Source organism: Rousettus aegyptiacus, unplaced genomic scaffold (genome assembly GCF_014176215.1).
Source record: "Rousettus aegyptiacus isolate mRouAeg1 unplaced genomic scaffold, mRouAeg1.p scaffold_m13_p_3, whole genome shotgun sequence".
NCBI classification, from domain to species: domain Eukaryota; kingdom Metazoa; phylum Chordata; class Mammalia; order Chiroptera; family Pteropodidae; genus Rousettus; species Rousettus aegyptiacus.
In genome coordinates this window covers 132519915-132536331 of record NW_023416306.1, presented here as the reverse complement: position 1 = coordinate 132536331, position 16417 = coordinate 132519915, and the positions used below count along the sequence as shown (strand labels likewise).

The 16417-nt window shown below is 49.4% G+C and overlaps 1 protein-coding gene across 2 annotated transcripts; it reads left to right on the top strand.

Moving 5' to 3' along the window:
* The first annotated feature begins 661 nt into the window (after nucleotides 1-661).
* Nucleotides 662-13992, top strand: LOC107508958 (cartilage intermediate layer protein). 2 transcript variants are annotated; one of them, XM_016141041.2, is made up of 9 exons: nucleotides 662-860; nucleotides 2370-2540; nucleotides 4476-4568; nucleotides 5180-5449; nucleotides 6915-7094; nucleotides 7495-7809; nucleotides 8562-8670; nucleotides 9330-9487; nucleotides 11152-13992. In XM_016141041.2, exons 2-9 carry the CDS (start codon nucleotides 2453-2455, stop codon nucleotides 13518-13520), a joined length of 3582 nt encoding a protein of 1193 aa, XP_015996527.2. In that variant the 5' UTR covers nucleotides 662-860; nucleotides 2370-2452; the 3' UTR covers nucleotides 13521-13992. The 2 variants fall into 2 exon arrangements, with proteins under 2 accessions (XP_015996527.2, XP_015996528.2); XM_016141042.2 differs by lacking the exons at nucleotides 4476-4568; nucleotides 5180-5449 and having other exon boundaries at nucleotides 663-860; nucleotides 11152-13966.
* The last annotated feature ends 2425 nt before the right edge of the window (nucleotides 13993-16417 follow it).

Here is a 16417-nt window from a genome sequence, read left to right as displayed (position 1 = left end):
CATGTTGAAGAGGCAGGAGAAGTCCCAAAGCATGGGCAGCTGCTTACACCACCTGTGGCAAGGCTGGCCGTTCATAAGTTGGTGGGCGCCCATGGCCAGAGTCAGACACATACTCACAGATGCCTATAGGGTCTCAGTTCACATACAGGGGCTCTAGGGTCCAATAGGCACAGACAAGCACCCAGATGGATGTAGGTAGGTTAGGGAAGAACTATTCTCACCAGGTGATATTCTATGGCCCCTTTCTTTCTCAATCTATCTGAACTTCTCTGAGTGTCCTGAGAGGCCAGAGAAGCTGAGTAGGTGTCCAGTTCAGACCAAGTACCCCCAGCTGAAAGGCCCAGTGGCCTGTGTGCCTAAGAGAGTTTGGAGTATGTCCTAAAACCAGCAAAGTCCTCTCTCTGTATGGGTGGGCCAAGGACAGGTGAAGGTGGGGGATCAGCAAGCAAAGCTTAGGCAAGAGCACACCATCCTCTGAGCCACGAAATACTGCCCAAATATAGAAGTCACCTTGGCCCCTTCCCAAAGCTGCTCTCAGTGCCCACCCCAGTTCCCCACCCATCTCTCTGCTCTGGCCTATGGAGCCCCAAGCTGCTGTCCACTTGGCCCATCACCAGGCTCTGCGGCTTCTCCCCCTAAGGATCTGGAAGTAAAATCCCAGCCTTTGGGAGCTGCCTGGGATGTGGGGAGGGGAGAGGGAGGCTGAGCTTCCTCATGCTCAGATCTGGTTTCTCTGCCGCTTCCCGTGGCATACTGCCACAGGCTGAGCCACCAGCTGTGCTATATAAGGTCCAGCGGCCGGACCGTCAGAGAAACAGAAGACTTGGGCCCCCCAGCTGAGGAGTCTTGCTCAGGACACGGTGAGCTCCACTCCCATTCTCCTCACCCCATTTCTGCACCCCTTTGCCCTCCCCTTACCACCTCTCAGCTTCCCCTTTCTGCTTTGGCGTTCTCGCTTTTCCTCCACTGGCCCAAAGTCCTCACCCTCCCCCATCTGAGAAGACCCCCTTTCTGCTTTGGAGTTCTTGCTTTTCCTTCATTGGCCCGAAGTCCTTACCCTCCCCCATCTGAGGTCAGGGGCCCTCAGATGGTCCCAGTTAGGGTCCCTGTACCTCTAGTTGCCCTGCTTCTTTTCTGTGGTCAGCCAGTCTGCTTTGTCCGAGAGTTCTGAGGAGCGTAGGATGGGGATCCTAACCAGCAGAGCGTATATTGGGGAAACTTCTGTGGGCTGCCAAATGGAAATGGTTTTTCCACAAGTTGCCTCGGCCACCTTGGTCTCCCAGACAGTCCCAGAGCAGTCTCAGACTGAATGCTGTGCAGGCCCACAGAGCACTCTGCTCCCTGCTCAGAGTTCGGAGCTTGGGGTATGACACACAATAGCTGGAGACCTTGGGGACGCCCATGTCTCTGTCCCCTAGGCTATGAAACGGCTGCTGGTGGGGATAGCGGGCTTAGAGCTAGATGGTCTGCAATGTGAAATTGGTCAGTTTTCCCAGGACAGCCATGTACTTTTGAATCTTTTTCCAGGAAGGAGGAACCTCCCACTTTCCTACCACACCCTGGGCTTTGGAGGTTGAAGAGAACCACTTTTGAATCGCCAAGAGCTGGTCAGATTTTGGGTTGACCAGAGCTCTGGGGAGAGAGAGAGAGAGAGAGAAATGAGCAGGAGCCTGGGCCACACCCCATGGGCCCTTGCCCATATTGCCAGGCTGCTTTCCTCTTCCTGGTCCTGCAGCCTCTAACCCACGGTCAGCAGTTATTGGGGAGCCTTGGCCTCTAACAATACATTCACCCTGCTCTCCTTCAGTGGGCTCCTGGCCGTGTAACTCCCAGCCAGGCCCAAACAAACAGGACAGAAATGTGTTCCAGCTGCAGCCTGCGCACATCTGGGAATGTGTTCATGGAGGTGGTATGTCTGAAGCGTTTGTACCCTCCAGCTAGCTTGCCTGCCCTGTGAGGGGCACTGTAGTTGGAGCTGGGACTTCACACCCTTTGTGCAAGAGTGTGAGCCCCCACTGAAGGGTAGCAAAACATGCCTCCATGCCCAGGTCTTGGAAGTGATTACTCAGTCACCCAGAGGTTACTGGGAGTAAGCACAGGCCCCTCCTCATTGGCAATGAACCTGCTCTCCCTTGTAACCCCTGTCGATGTGGGCCTAGGGTGTGAATCTAGGTCTGCTTCATCTGAAATTAGATTCTGAGCCTCTGTACTGCCCAAGCTGCCTGGATTTGCAACTCGGGCAGGTATTACCTTCCACAAGATTTCATTCTGTTCACCTTTCCACACTTGATAGGTCAAGAAATTATTCTGTTCAAGCCATAAGAGGTGACTCAGAAATGTGGAACCTGACAAGCTTTGTTTCTTTCTAGATCATTGGATCTGAGACGCTTCCCAGAGGACCACTTTCCAGGGACGACCCGACTCTGTGAAGCAGCCTCACCCATTTCCTGTCATGTTCCCCACAGGGCCTGGGGGAAAGATGGTGGGGACCAAGGCCTGGATGTTCTTCTTCTTGGTCCTGGAGGTCACCTCGGTGTTAGGTACAGGCTAAGTATCTGCTACCTCCCAAATCCCACACTTGCCATAGAGAAGTCATGTCTGGTTTGGGACCCAACTATGCATTTGCCTTAAGCCACAGCAATGGCCTTTAAACCTGATGGTTTATATGTTTATTCAAAGTTTATACCCTGCCTGTTTTCCCAAAGGATTTGAGATAGTTTCCAATATTAAAACTCACAGAACAGAATCTTTTAAGTGAGAAGGATGAATTTTTATTCAGAGAGCATAAAGAGGATAAGAGGGTTACCACCACTGAGTGATAAATTTAGCTCTGAGTTCCTGGCAGCCAGAGCAAAAGGAAATTGCAAGGGATCACTAAGTTCTCAGAATCAGGTTTGGAGTTTGGTCTGGTTTTAGTTTTTTTAGGACTAAAGCTCAATTTCATTTAGACCCTGAAGCCAAATTTCACAGACTTCAGAACTACTTCTGGTCTCCTTGTGTTCTGACTCCATCCTCTGGTGACACAGAGTTCTCCAAGGAACAGGTAGAGAGAATTTCCTCCGCAGATTCTCTGAGGCATCTGCGTGTCGGAGCTCCCAGCACTACCCTATGTATTCCCTTAGCTCCCCTTCCCCTCCCAATTTCTAACCGCATACTCAGGTACAGAAAAAAAAAAAAATGCTCAAAACCTCTTTTAAAGCTGCTTGCCCTGCAGGCTTTGTGACCACAGATGCGGGAACAAAGGCAGGCTCAGTGTCTTGCCAAACCGTGTGTGCGCCCACCTCCCGCCTTGCTCTTTTCACTCTGACAGCTGCTGTTTGTGAGGATGATTAACATTCAACCATCTGAACAGAAATCAGAGTCGTTTGATTAAAAGAGCTCCTATCATCCCAATTAAAGGGCGTAGAGAATTCTGATTTGGCTCCTCACCCGAGAGTTAATTGCCTTTCAAAGCTTTGCAGGCCTCTGCTCTCCTTTCTCCTTCCCATTCTGGAGTCCCCAACCCAGCCTCAGATGGAGTAGGACTGGAAGCTTCCTGGGGCCTGAGGATCTTGTACCCATCCTCAGGGACCCTGCCACCCTGGGGTCTGAAAATTGAGGACCACTGCCTCAATCAGGCCAAATGAGTCCTTTAGAGGGAGGCTGGACTCACAAAGCCAAACTTTGCCAAGGGAAGAGAGATGGACGTCTATTGTCCAGGCATTGAGCTAAGAGGAATTAGTAACACTTATTCAGGAAGCACTATGTGCTAGGCATTGTTCTAAGTGGATTTTATGAATAAGCTTATCTAATCCCCAGAATCCTTTGTGGCAGGAACTATTATTGTCTTCATTTTATGGTGAGGGAACAGGGGTCAGATGAGTTAAGTCTCTGGCCCAAGGTTACTCAGTTAGGAAGTGGCAGAGCCTCTGGGGCTCACACTCTCAATCTCAATCTCTATATACTTCTGAAATGCTCACTTGTATTATCTCACAGGGCCCTCATGCCAACTGGACCACCCTGGGAGGTGGGAATTCGTATCTCCATTTTACAGATGAGGAAAATAAGACTTTGTTCTGGCAAGAAGGACAGGCCCAGACCCTAATATAGGAGCCCCCGCCCTCTGGCTGCTCCACAGCATCCGAAGATCCATTTCTAGAACAAGAGCAAAAAGAAAATGACCATTTGCTGAGCATGCACTATATATCAGGTCCCTTTCCACTCATTATCACTGTGAATATGCCCTAGGGCCCTAGAATGTAGTAATTATTAATGTAGCCCTATTTTGTGGGAAAAAAAAAATCTTAGAGAATAAAGCTCTTACAAAGTCACACAGCCAGTAAGTGGCAGAGTGGGGATTTGAACCCATGTCCAGTGCTTATGCTCCATCCATCACATCATAATGCTTCCCTGCTTCTTGTGAGGCTCGTGGCAGGACCGTGCTGGGCCCCGGTAACTAATGGTCCCGGCCTCTCGTTTTTCCTCCTGGCCCTCAGGGAGGCAGATGATGCTCACCCAGTCAGTGAGAAGAGTCCAGCCTGGGAAGAGGAACTTTGGCATCTTTGCCAAGCCTGCTGATCCTCTGGAGAGTGAGTTGTGGCTAGAGCTGGGAGGGGCAGGAGAGGGATGTTTACTGAGCTTGGGCATGATATCAGGGCTCCATGGAAACACACTTTTACAAGGCATTTGGCCTACATCTCTGTCCAGGCAGAGGGGCCTAGTAGATAGGATAATCCAGAATCATGAAGCTGCCTGATATGTTCCAGGAATGCTGTAGGGCTTGCTGGGGCTATAGGCTGGTAGGGAAAGAAAGGGGAGATGAGGATGGAGAGATAGCAGGGGCCAGTTCATAGCACTGTATGTTCCTGGCCAAAGGAATTAAAGCTAGGAGTGGTGTGGTCAAGCCGCATGAAGAAAGCTCACTCTGACTTCAGTGTCAAGAGAGCAGCTATGCGGTCAGGGGGAATCTTGAGGTAGAGAGACCAGGCAGGAAGCTACTGACGTGGTACAGCCAGGCAGCTGAGAGCTTAATGGAGCCCTTGGCAGTCGAGGAGTGCAGAAGGGCAGAGGATGCTGGAGAGACATGCGATGGGGCCTGAGAGATATCAGAGATCACTCCCAGGAGTTGAACAGGAAAGGGAAACTGGAGCTCACCGCGGCTGCAGAGCCTGGCTCCTCTTCCACTTGCTCTCTCTCTCAGGTCCTGGTGAGTGGACAACGTGGTTCAACATCGACCACCCAGGTGGGCAGGGTGACTATGAGCGGCTAGATGCCATTCACTTCTACTATGGGGACCGTGTGTGTGCTCGGCCCCTACGGCTGGAGGCTCGGACCACTGACTGGATCCCCGCAGGCAGCACTGGCCAGGTGGTCCATGGCAGTCCCCGTGAGGGCTTCTGGTGCCTCAACAGGGAGCAGCGGCCTGGCCGGAACTGCTCCAATTATACCGTGCGCTTCCTCTGCCCTCCAGGTGAGCCAGAATGGCCCCATTCCCTACCTCCCTCAGGCCTCAGCACAGGGAAAGGCCAGGGCTTGCCTCTGGCCACTGGAACTCTGGATACCACACATACACATATGTCGACTCCCTAGTAATAACCCAGTAGTGTCATGAGAGCCATCATCTTCCCAAAGGTGTTATGTTTCTGAGTGCTCTCCATTCAATCCATTTCACTGGGTGCACATGGTAAAGATCACAGGTTCTGGACGTGGGCTGCTTGGCCCCATCCCTGGACCTGCCAGCTGAACTGGGTTCCTTAGGCAAATTTTCTGAAGCTCTCTGAGCCTCAGGTTTCTCACAAGTGGGGCACACAGGTAATATTAGTAAATCTTCTTAGGATTTTTATTTTTTAAATATATATGTATAAGGAGGATTAAATAAGGTAATAAATGTAGAGGGCTTAACCCAGGTGAAAGTTCACTAAGGGTTGGTTTCTATTTAGTTCCTATGTGCCAGACACTGTGCTAGTTATCTACATCATTCAGCCTTTACAACTGACTTGTGAAGAATCTCTCATGTTGACAAGTTACTCCAGGTTCAGAGAGGTTAGTGTTAATGTCTGGTTCCCAGAATGCCGTCTGATAACCGAGAATGGAAGCAAAGTGGGGCTGGAGAGAGAGTCAATAGGAGCATCTCTGTGGTCGCCGCTTCCTCTATACTCGTCCCTGGGAAGGGAAAGACTCCGCCATTTGGGAAGGTGGTGTCTGTGTCGTTTCTTTTGGACACCAGTTCTGAGCTTTCGTTTGAGAACTCATTCGTGAATGTGCTTTCCTCAACTACACAAGTGATGAGTAGAGAGCTGGGGTTTGAATCCGTGTCTATGTTTGTGGAGTTTATGCTCTTTATGTCCACCCTCCCCACACTGGATAATATAGAGCCAGCTGCAGGCCTGCCCACTTCATGGATGGGCACCCTGCCCTCTTGGGGTTCCACCAGGGCACACAGCCTGACCCCGCAGGCCCAGGTGGCAGTGGTGGTCATCTGGAGTGGGAGCTCAGGCTGGGCAAGGCCTCCTGGGCAATGATAGAGGGCCCCACTCTCGCACCAGAGGTGAGGAGGGTGGGCAGAAACGGGCTTTATGTCTGAGTCACTGAAGTCCCAGGCCCTGATGGCTGTTTCCACACTGTTGGAGAGGGAAGATGCTACTAACCCTACACATCCTGGGACAGCATATCAAAGTCCCAGTGCTTGGCCAACAGTTCTCTCTCAGGGCTACTTATAGACCGTATGATGTCTTTGTGTCAGTTAGAGACACTACTTCCTCAAGACTCTTGACTTCCATCTGTTGGAAAAATCATTGCAGTAAATACAAACATCAGTGACATCTATGATGTAAACAGAAGCCTTGCTTTCTGAGAAAAAACAGCTTCAGGGGCAGATTTCCCGACAGAGTCCCCTTGGGAGGGAAGTCAGACTGTCTGCTGATCCTGCTTTGCAGGATTCCTGCGCCGAGACACAGACCGCATCTGGAGCTCGTGGTCTCCCTGGAGCAAGTGTTCTGCTGCCTGCGGTCGCACTGGGGTCCAGACCCGAACACGCACCTGCTTGGCAGAGAAAGTGTCACTGTGCAGTGAGGCCACGGAGGAGGGTCGGCTCTGCATGGACGAGGCCTGTACAGGTACTACCCTTGCTCCTGGTACTGGGCAGAGCATGGGACTGAGGCTGAAGCAGCTTAGAATAGGTTAGAGGGTCAAAATGAGATGGATTTGTTCATTTATTCGTCAGGTATTAACTAACTGAGCATCTATTATGTGCTCTGATGGGGATATAGAGGATAATGTGGGAGCACAGAGCAGGGTCAATTTTCATAGCTTAGGGGAATCACAGAAGGCTTCCTAGAGGAGGTGTCCTGAACTAAGTCTTGAAGGATGGGCAGGACTTAGTTATGTAAGCTAGTAAAGAAAGTTAACAAAGGCCTAAGGGGGAGGGGAAGCATATGTGAGTCCACAGGCTGAGGTATGGCTGAAGAAGGGCCAGAATCCATATAAGCCTTTCTGATATGGCCCCTTCTTTTACAGCTTGTGACATGACCTGCTCCATGGGCCAGGTGAACGCTGATTGCGATGCCTGCATGTGCCAGGACTTTGTGCTACATGGGGTTGTCTCCCTTCCTGGGGGTGCCCCAGCTTCAGGGGCCACTGTCTACCTGATGACCAAGACACTTAAGCCACTGACCCGGACAGACAGAAGTGGGAAGTTCCGAGTCCCTGGCTTGTGCCCAGATGGCAAAAGCATCCTGAAGATCACAAAGACAAAGTTTGCTCCCATCAAACTCACAGTGCCCAGGACTAAGCTGAAGTCGGCCACCATCAATGCAGAGTTCGTGAGGGCAGGTACTTAAGTTTTCTGGGGTAGGACCAGATTTTTAAATAAAGGGAATACACTGCTCAGAGCTGGTTTCCCAGCTTGCCCACAAGGCCCAACCAACATCATCTGTTCCTCCCAACCCCCCATTACTTCTCTGCTCTTCTCTCTTATAACCCTCCTCTCTGCACCCACCGAGTCAGTCTACTCAGCCGCAATGTCCTCCTATCTGTCCCTCAAACACACAGTGATACTGCTGTCTCAGGATCTTTGCACTTGCTATATGCTCTGCTTGGAGTATTCCAGATACAGGCATGACTTGCTCCCTCAAATGAGTTCTTCCCTGGGCCACCTTACCTAAATAGTCATTACAATATAGTGTAAGGTTTGGAGGTCAGAGAGAGGGAGGCTGGGGGAATTCAGAAATGGTACGGAATGGCCAGAAAATTCTGCTGGAGACAGCAGAACAGGAATATTGCACTGTTCAAAATAGCTAACTTTGTCCCAATGGCAGTGCTTGGGAATATTGGCTGGCACAAGATCCCCTTAGTTCTCCACTGCCTCACCCGGATGCTGCCTAAGGGGCCCTGGGAGCAGGCTCCAGGCTGAGGGGGTAGAGAGGGCGGACTCCATTCTGGACCAGTACCCTAATTAAGACCTTTAGAGAAGGGCTGGTGGAGACTAACATTTTAACACATGTCAAAGAACCTGAGGGAGCAAGTCTCTGGAGAATCTGTCTCAAAGAAAAACTCAAAACATCATTTCTCATCTTCTATCCCAGAGACTCCATACATTGTGAGGAACCCCGAGATAAAAGCACGGAAAGCTGGGCAGAGTGTGGCCCTGTGCTGTAAGGCCACGGGAAAGCCCAGTCCAGACAAGTATTTCTGGTGAGTGTTCTGTCAGCTACTCTGCCCGATTCTCCTCTGGGCAACCAGGCTTTCTGGTCTTGTTAACAATAATAATAATCAACAGAATAAAGTTACAAGTACAGCCCTGGTGCAGAGCCAGGAACTTGGCACTTACAGGTGGGGTCCAGCAGGGTTGAGTCTGCCCAGACAACCAGGAAGCCCTGTTGTGGCCCTCTTAAAGGTTGGGTCCCCACAGAGATGCTCTGTTCTCTGGGTCCTGACTTTCATGTCCTGAGAACACAGGACAAAATTCCTCAGCCCAGTTTCCCCGACAAAGGCAAACAAGGGCAGAGTGTCCAGTGGCTGTGAGTCATTTACCCTTCACAAACATTTTACAGCCATTATCTTTTGTGACTCTCCCAGTGCATTTGCAAAGTCAGCTAGGAATCACTACTCCCATTTTATTGACTAGGAAGCTGAAGCTAAGAGAGGTGAGATGATTTGTCCAAGAATCCATAGCCAGTGTGTGGTGGGGCTGAGACTCAATCAAGTCCCTTGACTCCCAAGCCAGTCACTGCTCTCAGATGAGCCAAGTCAAAGGTGGTATTGGCATCTGCAGGGACTCATCCACCGTCTGTCTCCCTAGCTGCTTGCTCCTGGCACTACCCTCTCAGGCTGTGTTTCCCCATCCCTTCCAGGTACCACAATGACACACTGCTGGACCCCTCCCTCTACAAGCATGAGAGCAAGCTGGTGCTGAGGAACCTACGGCAGGACCAGGCTGGAGACTACTTCTGCAAGGCTCAGAGCGACGCTGGGGCTGTGAAGTCCCACATCGCCCAGCTGACTGTCATAGGTAAGCCTGTCAGGGACCGTGGGGGCGCCCCAGTGGACATAATTAGGCAGTTAAAACTTGAGCTTTTATGTGCTGTGCACAGTGCTTTGTCCTCCAGGACACAAAGATGTCGTGGCTGCCACTCCAGGAAGGGTGAAGAAATGTCAATAAGAGACAAGTAAATAGAAAAATGCAGCTAAAACAGGAGATAAGGGGCCATAGCCTCCATAGTTAGGAGACAGAGACCTTCCAGGTAGGAGTGACTGTGGATGTCTGCTTGAGGGAGCAGCATTTCATTAAACTGGGCATGCACAGTTCAAAAGCTTCCCCAGGTGATGCTAGTTTGCAGCCAAAGTTGTGAATCCCTGGTCTGAAAGAATAGCCAGGGACTGTGTGTATGAAGGTGGGGTGTTCCAGATTGAAGGGCCAGCATGAATAAAGGTACAGATGTGGGAAATGGGCTTTACAAGGAAGGGTGACCTGATTAGAGCTGGCTTCAAGGAGTGAGCTGAAGTGAGAAAGACTCGAAGCCAAGACCAAGCAGGAACCTGTAATTGGAAAGTGAGAGAGGAGGAGGATACCTTAGTAATTGGCCTAAACAAAACCAAACAAAAGGCAGAGGAAGAGAAGATTTATTGGAAGGATTCAGGAGTATTTCACAGTCTCCAAGAAAGTTGAGCAACAGACCTCAAGACACAGGGCACTTGGGCCTTGGCAACAGTGGAGCCCCATTAGCAGTGGTTTCCAACCCCTAATATCAGTGTTTCACATTTGTCACAGTTACTTTTAATACTTTGAAATTTTAACACTTTAAATTTTAAAAATATTTTTCTATTCTGAAGTTAAATTTATAGATAAGTTAGCCACATATAATTGCCAAGTATATACGTTCATGGACCTAACTATAACATAAAGGAGAAATAAAAAGAAAATAATTTTAATACGAAATAGTATGCATTTCAACATGTAAAGACTTTGGCACAATGACACAAGAATGCCAACCAAGAGGTCAGACACTTGCATTTGAATCCAGTTAACATGAATGTGACAGCTACAAATACTGATGGATACAAAGGTATTATTTTGGTGGTTCACATTCCTTGGGTAACGTTGTTGTAGGTACACGATTTTTCTGGGACATAGAACAATTCTTGGTATTTTTCCAACCAAACGAAGTACAGTCTTAGCTTGATTTTTATGGTAGTTGCATTCTTGAAAAATTCAATGTACGGTGAAGCCGTGTAAAAATTCTAGTCTCTGATCAGTTTCAACAGGTTTTCCACCTTCATGAATGCCTGGTGGGACATGTGAAAGTCACACAGGATACAGAAAAATTCTTTATGTAACAATGCCAGGCCTTGCAGGACACAGAGCAGCAACACCCCCGCCTACTCTGTGCCAGTAGCACTCCCAATTTTGGTGGTAATTTGAAACACCCTCACGGATTATCAGTACACCTCCAATAAGAACCATCACTCTAATGGTCTCAGCAATCGACTCTGTTTCCCCATGTATAAATTGGGATTAGTAGTAGTTGTTCCATTTCTTTCAGAGGAGTTCTATGACAGTCGGGATCATGGCTATCCAATACTTTGAAAACATAAAGCACTGTGGAGGGGTCAGGTTGAGGTGCCCTTTGTGTAGGATGTGAACTTACATTATATCCACACCATTTCCCTCCACAGCCCCTGATGAGGCCCCTTGCAACCCAATCCCTGAGAGCTTCCTTATCCGGCTGCCCCACGATTGCTTCCAGAATGCCACCAACTCCTTCTACTATGACGTAGGTCGTTGCCCTGTGAAGACCTGTGCAGGGCAGCAGGATAATGGGATCAGGTGCCGGGACGCTGTGGAGAACTGCTGTGGCATCTCCAAAACAGAGGAGAGGGAGATCCAGTGCAGTGGGTACACGCTGCCCACCAAGGTGGCCATGAAGTGCAGCTGCCAACGCTGTACAGAGACCCGGAGTATCGTGCGGGGCCGTGTCAGCGCTGCTGACAATGGGGAACCCATGCGCTTTGGCCACGTGTATATGGGGAACAGCCGTGTGAGTATGACTGGCTACAAGGGCACTTTCACCCTCCATGTCCCCCAGGACACTGAGAGGCTGGTGCTCACATTTGTGGATAGGCTGCAGAAGTTTGTCAACACTACCAAAGTGTTGCCCTTCAACAAGAAGGGGAGTGCAGTGTTCCATGAGATCAAGATGCTTCGGCGAAAAGAGCCCATCACCTTGGAGGCCATGGAGACCAACATTATCCCCCTAGGGGAGGTGGCTGGCGAAGACCCTGTGGCTGAGCTGGAGATCCCATCCAAGAGTTTTTACAGGCAGAATGGGGAGACCTACACAGGAAAAGTAAAGGCCAGTGTGACCTTCCTGGATCCCCGCAATATTTCCACAGCCACAGCTGCCCAGAGTGACTTTAACTTCATTAATGATGAAGGAGACACCTTCCCCCTTCGGACATATGGCATGTTCTCCGTGGACTTCACAGATGAGGCCACCTCTGAATCACTTAATGTTGGCAAGGTGAAGGTCCACCTTGACTCGACCCAGGTCAAGATGCCAGAGCATGTGCCCACAATGAAACTCTGGTCACTCAACCCAGACACAGGGCTGTGGGAAGAGGAAGGTGATTTCAAATTTGAAAGCCAAAGGCGGAACAAAAGGGAAGAGAGAACCTTCCTGGTGGGCAACATGGAGATCCGAGAGAGGAGACTCTTTAACCTGGATGTCCCTGAGAGCAGGAGGTGCTTTATCAAGGTGAGGGCTTACAGGAGTGAGAGATTCTTGCCCAGTGAGCAGATCCAGGGGGTTGTGGTCTCTGTGATCAATCTGGAGCCCAGGACTGGCTTCTCATCCAACCCCAGGGCCTGGGGCCGGTTTGACAGTGTCATCACAGGCCCCAATGGGGCTTGTCTGCCTGCCTTCTGTGATGACCAGTCCTCTGATGCCTACTCTGCTTATGTCTTGGCAAGTCTGGCTGGGGAAGAACTGGAAGCTGTGGAGTCTTCTCCTAAATTCAATCCGAATGCAATTGGTGTCCCTCAGCCCTACCTCAATAAGCTCAAATACCGACGGACAGACCATGAGGACCCACGGATTAAGAAGACAGCTTTCCAGATTAGCATGGCCAAGCCAAGGCCCAACTCAGCTGAGGAGAGCAATGGGCCCATCTATGCCTTTGAAAACCTCCGGGCATGTGAGGAGGCACCACCCAGTGCGGCCCACTTCCGGTTCTACCGGATTGAGGGGGATCGGTATGATTATAACACTGTCCCCTTCAATGAGGATGACCCCATGAGCTGGACTGAAGACTACCTGGCATGGTGGCCCAAGCCTATGGAGTTCAGGGCCTGCTACATTAAGGTGAAGATTGTGGGGCCAGTGGAGGTGAATGTGCGAGCTCGTAACATGGGCGGTACCCACCGGCTGACTGTGGGGAAGCTGTATGGAATCCGGGATGTGAAGAGCACACGGGATAGGGACCAGCCTAATGTCTCATCTGCCTGTTTGGAGTTCAAGTGCAGTGGGATGCTCTATGACCAGGACCGTGTAGACCGCACACTAGTAAAGATCATCCCCCAGGGCAGCTGCCATCGAGCCAGTGTAAACTCCATGCTCCATGAGTACTTGGTCAACCACCTACCCCTAGCAGTCAACAATGACACCAGTGAGTATACCATGCTGGCACCCCTGGATCCATTGGGCCACAACTATGGCATCTACACTGTCACTGACCAGGACCCTCGCACAGCCAAGGAGATTGCACTTGGCCGGTGCTTTGATGGCACATCCGATGGCACATCCAGAATCATGAAGAGCAACGTGGGAGTGGCCCTCACCTTTAACTGCGTAGAGAGGCAGGTGGGTCGCCAGAGTGCCTTCCAGTACCTCCAAAGTACTCCGGCTCGGTCTCCTACTGCCAGCACCATCAGAGTTAGAGTGCCCCCAAGGAGGCAGCAACGGGCAAGTAGGGGTGGCCAGCGCCGGCCTGGAGGGGTGGCCTTTCTGAGGTTTTCTGGGGTTGCTCAGCAGCCTCTGAACAACTAAGTCTTGTGGTACTTCTCTTCTTCCCCAACCTCATGTGACAGCCATTGTGAGACTAATGCACAAACTGTCACTTGGTTAATTTAAGCACTTCTGTTCTGGTGCAATTTGCTTGTTTATTTCTTCATGCCTTTACTTACTGTCTTTGTCCTGTGATATTGATTGGCACATAGCACCCAAGTGACAAAATAAAGCCCCTTTTATTTGTTCTATAAAAGAAACAAGAAATTGGCCATTGGCTAACTCTGTGGCTTTGACTGTTCTTCATTTGGTGCCATCAATGGAAATATCTTTTTTTTTTTTTTGTCATGGTTTTTCCCACCCCTATGATAATGATAATCTGATGTTGAAGATCAAATAACCAATATAAAGCGTATTTCCTGGCCTTGCTCCACAGGATGTAAACAAAGCCTCCATCACAGTTCATATATATAAATGGTGGTGAAATAAAGGAATAAACTATAATATTTTTACTTGAAATGTAAATAACTTATTTATTTCTTTGCTAAATCTGGAACTCCAGTGCACATTCAATGTTAAGCTATTGAATATAGGGTAATAATCATAGTTCTCTACCAAGTCTGGAAAGAACATCTCGTATCCACAACTGCACCAGGTTGCTAATTATATTAGCATGTTTCCCTTTATATTTGCTTTTGTTCTTGCTAGAAGCCCAGTGTAGCCCAGAGTAGATATCAATAAATGTACATTTTTTACTTGATTTTGAGGCCGCTGTCCTGTCTTTTAACCTTTAAAGTGAGTCAGCTGCTCAGAGAGACACAGGGGACTCTAGAAAGTGGTCACAAGGTGGCACAAGTCACAGCCCCCTCTAAGTTACAGGGCTGGGGAACTGGGCACACACTCCACAGTCAACTTTGTTCTCATGGATCATATTTTCCATTCGCGGAGAAGAGCAAAGATTCCTCGAGTTGTGAGCATGTTCTGGGCTCCTGAGCAAAGCTAAATACATGTTCCAATTTTTTTTTTCTTTCTTTCCAATACTTGGGGAGCTTATACAATGGCTTGGCCCAGGGTCTGGCAAGCTGGCCAAGTGGTCCTTCAGCAACCTCCCTCCCTGCCCCCACAGCCTGCTGCCTTCCCCAGCTGGGCTGGCTTACCTCCCTCAGAAATGATGGGCTTCCCCCTCACCCCAAGAACTTCTAAAGACACCCAGCTTTTCCAGATGCCAGATATCTGTTGTGTGTAACACCTCCTGTCCTTTGAATAAAACAACCGTTCCAAATGGACAGCGTTTTGATTTTGGAAAAGGTTTTTGGTTTGAAATAGTAAACCAGAGACTGGTAGAGTAATCTTGGAGGTATCAACAGTCAGGGTGGTGGGGTGTAGGGTTGAATAAGATGGACTGACTGCCCCACTCTCAACCCCTCCAAAATCTGTCAGGGATGAGGCCACAGGAATTGGGAGAGGAGAGGGCATCATTTATAAACAGGATAAAAAACTTTCCTTCATCCCTTGGCCAGCACAGTGCAGCCCCTTTTGGCCACCTCTGGCCTGGACTAGATTTGTGCTCTTGGATCAGCATCTCCCCTGCTCCCAGGGGTTTGGTTCATAATCAATTAGAAATTTCTCTGGCTGAGCACCCCTTCCCCATGACCTCTGAGAAAGTGAGCACATGCAGGGCTGGGGCCTAGTGGCCTTATGATTGCTTTTTGACCCACTTCCAGACTATGCTTCCCAGGAAGCAGCTTTCACTGACTGCTTGGAGGTGGGGCTTGATTGCCCCTGCTAAGGGGGTCAGCATTTAGCTATATGCAGCACAGATGCCTTACTGCTTCAGTAGCAGTGCTTGCTACTTCAATCTGACCACCCAGTTTGCTCCCACCCCATGCCCTTCCCTTTCTGTTCTCCATTGAGAGTCTGAATAAATGGACTCCAGTCGGTGGCAGCTGGTACCTAACTTTTCTCTTCACTAATCAAACATTTACTGAACGCCTATTCTATGCTAAGCGATGTGTGCAAGTAGACAGGCCCTTCTGAGTATATAAAATACATCACACATAGTGGCACTAGACTTGGAGTAGTAATCATAGTAGGCTTCTTGGAGGAGGTGACATCTAATTTGAGGTCTGAATGATAGGTAGGAGGAGCTGGCTTGCTGAAGGTGTGGCTGCCAGCAGCAAGTGGCCCAAGCAGAAACAGCTGGTGCAAAACCAGGGGGTGGAGGCCCAGAGGGAATGGCAGATAGCTCTCTTTCAGGCAAGAAAACACTGTTGGCCTCATGACACCTACTTTCTGAGCATCTTGCTTCCAAAGAGACATGCTACCTGCTAGCTGTGTGACTTTGGTCAAGTTGGTTTCCCCTGGACCTGATTTACCTCACTTATAAATGAAAAAGGTGGTTGTATACCAAAAACTAATGCAGTGTTATATGTCGGTTATATCTCAGGTAGATAAATAGAAAAAAATTTTTTTTGAAATGAAGGAGTTGGTCAGAACCTAAACCATCTCTAAAGTCCTTTCCGTGATTTTCAGTGAGCCTAAGAGCAGTTGGCAGGCTGCCTTTGCTTCACCAGACTGCTGATGATTCACCGGGTATTTCCTTCCCCTGTGGAGACTCTACACACTGAATGGACAAAACATTCATTTTGGAAAAGTTCTGGGGTTTCGGTCTCAGCCTGCTATATACCGGCTGATCACCTAGTTCCTGAGAGTGAACTTTATGAGGATGGACATCAGATGGCAGGGAGGAAGGGCACAAGCAGGAAGATAGAAGGGCCAATGGGGCTGCTTCTGCTTTCAACCAAAGAATTTTTCCAGGCAGAATGCTCTCTATAGAGAGCTCTAGCAGCTAGAGTGATAGAAGAAAATGTCACCAAGTTGTCAGAGCAAGAACAGACTTGAAAGATTGAGAAAATTTAGACACGCCAAGTTGGAGGCAT